Source organism: Montipora capricornis, chromosome 10 (genome assembly GCF_036669925.1).
Source record: "Montipora capricornis isolate CH-2021 chromosome 10, ASM3666992v2, whole genome shotgun sequence".
Classification (NCBI taxonomy): Eukaryota; Metazoa; Cnidaria; class Anthozoa; order Scleractinia; family Acroporidae; genus Montipora; species Montipora capricornis.
In genome coordinates, this window is record NC_090892.1 from 4,560,662 (window position 1) to 4,566,696 (window position 6,035).

Consider the following 6,035-nt stretch of genomic DNA (forward strand, 5'->3'; position numbering starts at 1 on the left):
AAATGTGGTTACAAAGAGAAATGAAAGACAATCATTTCAAATTGGGTTCTCAGTTTAAGATCACGGTCCTTACTTGGTCAGCACAGGTAGTGTTTTATCTTCTTCATAACCTTCCTCTGAAAGAAGCCTGCAAAATATTGAGTGCACATTAAAGACTTACAAATTTGGCGTGCCATTTTCGTTCTTATAGGAAATCAATGCTCCATGGAATTAAGGTATTGGAAACGCAACTTAAATTAACATGAATGTAATGTAAAACAACTTTCGAATAAAGATAATTAACAAAAGGAGGCAGTAGAATTTCACAATAAAGGAAATTAACATGATTATGACACAGTTGGTGGTGACCACTGGAACAAATTTATTCAACACTGAAATGATACATGAAGAGGTAATGAATCATATCTTGAACTGCAGATAATTATGAAATCAAGTGAAGCTATGATCCTCGCAGTTATGAATGTAGAGAAGACTGAAAAATTGAGGACTTCAACCGGGTGTGAAGCCGTGACCTTGCGATATTGGTGTGACGCTCTAACCAACTGAGCAATGAAGCCACTGACGTTGGGAGCTGGTCATTTGTGGGTTCTAATGTTCCCGCGAGGAATGAATCAACGATGAAATGATTTGTATGAAATGGATCAAATGACCAGCTCCCAACGTCAGTAGCTTCATAGCTCAGTTGGTTAGAGCATCACACCAGTATCGCAAGGTCACAGGTTCAAATCCTGTTGAGGTCCTGAATTTTTCAGGCTTCTGTGCACAATTGCAAAAATTGCGTTCATAACTGTGAGGATCATAGCTTCACTTGATTGCAAAAAAAAAATCACTGATTAGAACAAAACTGAGCAATCTGGTCAACAATGCTGCCCTTAATTCACGTCATGGAAAATAATGTTCAACATAATTAGCCCGACTTTTTTAACAATTCTTGTTAATTTACTATAATAAGGTAGGTGAAATATCAGCTTACTGTCGCATGGCCAGGTTGGCTAACTGCTCCATGAGTCCAAAGGTTTCTGTTATATGTAGCAGCAGAGAGAAACTAAACTGAAATAAAGCAAGCCATGGTTTCAGTAAAATCTGAAGTTCGTTAGTTCGTTAGTGTCAGAATGGGCCTGAAAACCTCTCAGACGTCAGAAACTAAGCATAACTGTCAAAATTCCTCTGAAAGCTTCAAAATATAAGTCCCCCCCTCCCCCCAATCAATGTTGAAATAGACAAGGAAATGTATGTTCACTATTGGCAACATTGTTCTGGGGGGGAGGGGGCAATTTTTCAAACTCAGTAAGAAAACCAACTTCAAAGGGTGAGTGTCCCAAGACTTTTGCCACTGATTGTAGTTGGAATGCCAGAGTAACTGACTGTTACAGTATTAACAATGGGCCTAACAGTCTCTTTCGCTATGGGTGTCTGGGGTATGCCATTTTAAAATCTGAATGCTCCCAAGTGCCTCATTTTAAATGCAAAATCAATGATCACAATTAGCTACTTCATGTTGCCATTGTCAAAATGAGTTCTAATACTAATGTAGGTTTGGAAGAATCTGACATTAATTTAAATTCAATTTAGGTGACTTAGGGTTAGGGTAACATGGCTGACTTCTCTGAATGAAGAAGCCGATGGTTTTCGTCAGTTGTTGGTACATGTACTTATTGAAACAACTTACTGTAGTGAAGAAAAAGGTTTTCAAATGATCACTTCAATGAAAATAGTATGCTAGAAAAGCATAATATTAGAAATGCCCCTATTGGTACTAACCCTAACTCCTCCTCAATAATTAACTAATAGACTAAGTATTATCATTATTATTAGAACTACTCCGGACCTTTAGAGCGGTTTTCAATTGAGTGTCGAAAGTAATTAGTGAATTAGTTCAAAGTTCTCGCTTCACTTTTTCAACCAGTCAGGAGTGAAACCAAAACCAATCACGGCTCACACGTGCTTACTTTGATTGGTTTACTGGATTCTCTCCCTCCTTTATGATTGGCCAAGTAATTACTTTCAATTGGTTTTGGTTTTACGACTTTCGATTGAAACTCACTTTAAAACAACTTCAAATTATTTTTCTGTATCATGATTAACACTAGAAGCACTAGGAATATCTATTAGCAAAAGATTCCACCAGTACCTGAACAGCGAAAAAAAATTATGTAAGCGATTATTTTAATTTCCAATCAACTAACCTCTCCCTCTCTGGTTGTAACCTTTATTCCATCAGTAAACAACATACTACTGCTTCTTTCCAGAGACTAAATTGTCAATCAAATATAACAGTTATTACTCCACAATTTTTATTATTGTTACAGTATATAAGGGCCCAAAACTATGGATACCAAATTACATGTTCTGTTATCAGAATATCAGGGGGTATGGGACAGGTTTTTAAAGACATCATTCTACTATGATCACTTTTTTTCGAATAGTCACAGTGTGTATGACATGTCAACAATGTAAATACATGTACGAGTCTTTTAATCTGTGTAAGATGACTAATAATACTGTACAAAAAATTGTTTCCTACCACAACATCAAGCCATCTAATGACAAGTCGTGCTTCTTTTCCCATCAAAAATGAATAAAAACACATGTAGTTAACGGACAGGTAGAGCCAGCCTTGCCGTGGAACTCGTCCCTTCCAATAACTGCAGGAGTAATCTAAATTACAGTGAAACAATGATATCAATGAAGGCAACTCAAATCAACGGTTTTGCTTTTACATGTGCTGTAAGGAGCAAACCAAGAAAATCAACCTACACAATGATACCATCATTGCTTCATTTTTGTTTACACACTGATTAAATTTAACTTTTTACCACAATTGCTTGCAATCTTGCAATCTGTCTGGCTAGTTTGCTGTTGTTGATATGAGCCTCACGTCAACGTGTCACACAATATTGTATTGGCCAAGCAGAAACACTCATTTTGGGAAATACACCCATCAGATTGCGAGAAAGTTATAGACAAGGCTTACTCTTTCTTTGTGTCACGATCTTGGTCACGCTCTGGCTCACTTGGCTGCACCTCATGAGTGCACAACATTTTGATCACTGTGATGACAAATATTGTTGTCCACAAGGGTACCGCCAATGCTGAACCACAATCGATTTATTAATAATTATCTTAAATTAACTTAATTTAACCTTTTTTCCCTAACAGGACCTCACTGACAAGGAAAAATAATGGCCTGTTGTTAGACAGAGCAAAATCTGTAAGTGTCAATCTTACCCTGTAGATGGTAAAGGGTTTTAATCTTCTGACCACTATCACACCTTCCAGATTATTTTTCAATGTTGTCTGTCTTAGCATAGTTTTCTATTAATAATTATTTCCTCTACACGCCTTGATTACGGTAACTTTGCCATGTAGCGTATAAGCTTCAAGCCTTGAAGCCTCGGACTGCCAATTGGACTCAGCCTACGTCCAATTTGACGGTCGTCATCATCCAATTATTTCCAAATTGGACAGTATGTGGTCCTCTAGAGGTTTTGCATGGCAGCCATGTTGCATGGTAGGAACAATGAAAATGTTTGCATTAGAAAGAACATTTGTTTCCATGGGAAAAAGAATATATTGTTCCTGCCACGCAACATGGCTGCCGTGCAAAACCTCTATTACACATACAAATCACTATCCAGTATATATAGGTATAAGCAAAGTTACCAATACAAATTACTGCATTATCCTATGATCAGTTGGTAGTAACATCCACCCCTCAAAAAGACAGGGACAGAACCTTGAAGCATTGACCCTGATCTACATTGTGGATGTGTGTCCTCTTAATACTATACTATACCTGCTTTCCATGCAGGATTATAACCATTATTATATAATAATTATAATTACAACAATGATCATTGCAGTTACAGGGTTCTCCTTATCAGGCAGTAACCGGTAAAATTGACCGCTTGTAAGAGCACTTATTTCTGCCTACCAACGCTCAGAAGTTCCTTGTTCTTTGCAGAACGTCCAACATTAACCAATTGCTTTACCGGTTTGAAAAGGTGCCACACCTGTTCCGCTGAAAACTAGGGAGAACCCTGAGTTAAATACAGCAACCTGAGCAATTGAAATTCAAACCAGAACCAGAAATGTTCTCCTCAACACAACAACCACTGACCTTGTAAAGCCAATGTTACATGTTGAAACTTTTAGCGGAAACATTTGTGCAACGCCACTGTGAAACAAGTTTCAGCAGGTGTTGCACCATGTAACATGGTCGATTTCATGAAACTCTGCTGAACTTCCATCACGAAACAAGTTTCAGGAAAAGTAGAACCACTTTCTACTTCTGCAACAGTCACAACGATTGCACTGGCGATAAAAACAAGAGTTTCACCATATGACACTCACTCAGTCTTGTTACACTATGCCACAAAGCCTGGAATCAGAAACCGCAACTTACATGCCAAGGCCATGGAACCAACATCAACTACTTTTGCAGAAATCTGGTAATAACATTTTGAGCCACTTTCAATGTTCCAAACAAGTTTTGAACTTTTGTGTTACGAAGTGCAACACTTGCTGAAACTTGTTTCGCAGCGCCGTTGCACACAAGTATCAGCTAAAAGATTCCATGTGTAACAGTGGCTTTATATCACGCTCAAAAATCTTAATAAATAAAAAAATGATGATCTAATCCGTTAACACCCTATTAGAATGCCACTTCCGGGTTTTCATTCTGACCTACCATAAAATTATTATTTTCTTGGTCAAAGGGGTGCTCTTAGAAATGAAAGGGGTATGTCAAGTAAGCAAAAAAAAAACATACAGTTAACAAGTTTTTCATCAGGTGGCATGTTAAAAATTCTGTGAAATCTAATAGCTGCTGATTTGAATCTACTGGTTTCTGTTTCTGCCACAACATCTTGATCAGCAGCAAGATGGGCTACCAGGCTCTCAATCTTTGCTTTCACAAATTCTCTGATGTCTTCCTCACTTTCAATGGTGACTGCAAAGGTGAAAATAAGGTGTTAAAAACAACTCTTGGAGATAGCAAAGGTGCCTTGTTTAAAGTCTATGTAGCACTAATCGTGGGTTAACAATGGATCAGGTTCTAAGTTGCCTTTTAATGGTAGTTAACCACCATAAACCCATTGACCCCTAGAAGTGACACTTTCAAATTGATAGATTTTACTCTGTCCAACACAAGACGGTTTTACTCATTCATGCGGGGAGGTTCAAAAGTCAATGGGTTAACAACCTCTACATCCCTCTCAAAAAGTTCAGTATGTCCAGGGCTCGAAATTGCGACCAATACAGTTGCATTGCAACTGAATTTTTTCCCTTCGCAAATAAAAATATCCGGAGAAGTCGAAAATTGGTGAATTGGTTTCACCTCGCTGCTACTCGCTTGCCACTTCGCTGCTACCTTTGCTAAAATAATAAAGAAATGACAAAATTATTTTGTTTCTGACAGTGAGTTTCTTTCAGATCTGAAGATAGCGTAATCGTAGCTGTAATTTAATGCTCTGATGTTGTCGTGCCCAACTGCCATTCCTTTCAACCATTTTCAATGGCTTCTTCACACCAGTATTGCGGGTTCATATTTTGTTTTGGCTAATTACCTCTAACCAGACAATGCAGCACAATGATTTAACGCCTACAATTTGCAAAACTGCGACTAGATTTTCGTATTTTTGTCCGGAAAATGTACGACTGGGATTTTTTTTTCGTCAATTTCAAGCCTGCTGACCCTTTTCATCACCCACTGACGTGGCCTGTAAAATTTTTCCCCTGTTCAACCCATCAGACGACTTTGAATTGTAATTGTGGAGCGCAGTTCAGGTCAGTCCACTGGAGTTACTTAAAATTAAACAATAATATTTTCTTCAGGAGAAAAAATCAATCAATTATTTTTTGTTTAACCCATTGACGTCCCAGGAAGTGAGACCCAGAAGCACATGACCTCACAGTTTGCTGTAACTTGTAACTCTTTTCCTTGGAACAGAGCTGGCCGATCTTACGACACCAATTTTAGGCCCAAATATGGTCAAAGCAAGCTTTAATGCGGGGGACATTGTGTGACGTACGTT

The 6,035-nt window shown here is 38.1% G+C and overlaps 1 protein-coding gene across 2 annotated transcripts in view; it reads right to left on the bottom strand.

Moving 5' to 3' along the window:
* The window catches only part of LOC138019721 (TBC1 domain family member 9-like), a 49,165-nt gene that overhangs the window by 19,443 nt on the left and 23,687 nt on the right, over positions 1–6,035 (bottom strand). Inside the window, exons 1-5 of one of the 2 annotated variants that reach the window (XM_068866597.1) lie at positions 4,772–4,945; positions 2,525–2,658; positions 2,187–2,252; positions 974–1,050; positions 74–127 (exon numbers count right to left, since the gene is read on the bottom strand). The exons of the other annotated variant lie outside the window; for it this stretch is intronic. Of the exons in view, the coding sequence (XP_068722698.1) occupies positions 74–127; positions 974–1,050; positions 2,187–2,252; positions 2,525–2,658; positions 4,772–4,799 (359 nt within the window). The 5' untranslated portion in view covers positions 4,800–4,945. Of the gene's footprint in view, positions 1–73; positions 128–973; positions 1,051–2,186; positions 2,253–2,524; positions 2,659–4,771; positions 4,946–6,035 lie in introns of those variants that run through there. 2 annotated transcript variants of the gene reach the window in all.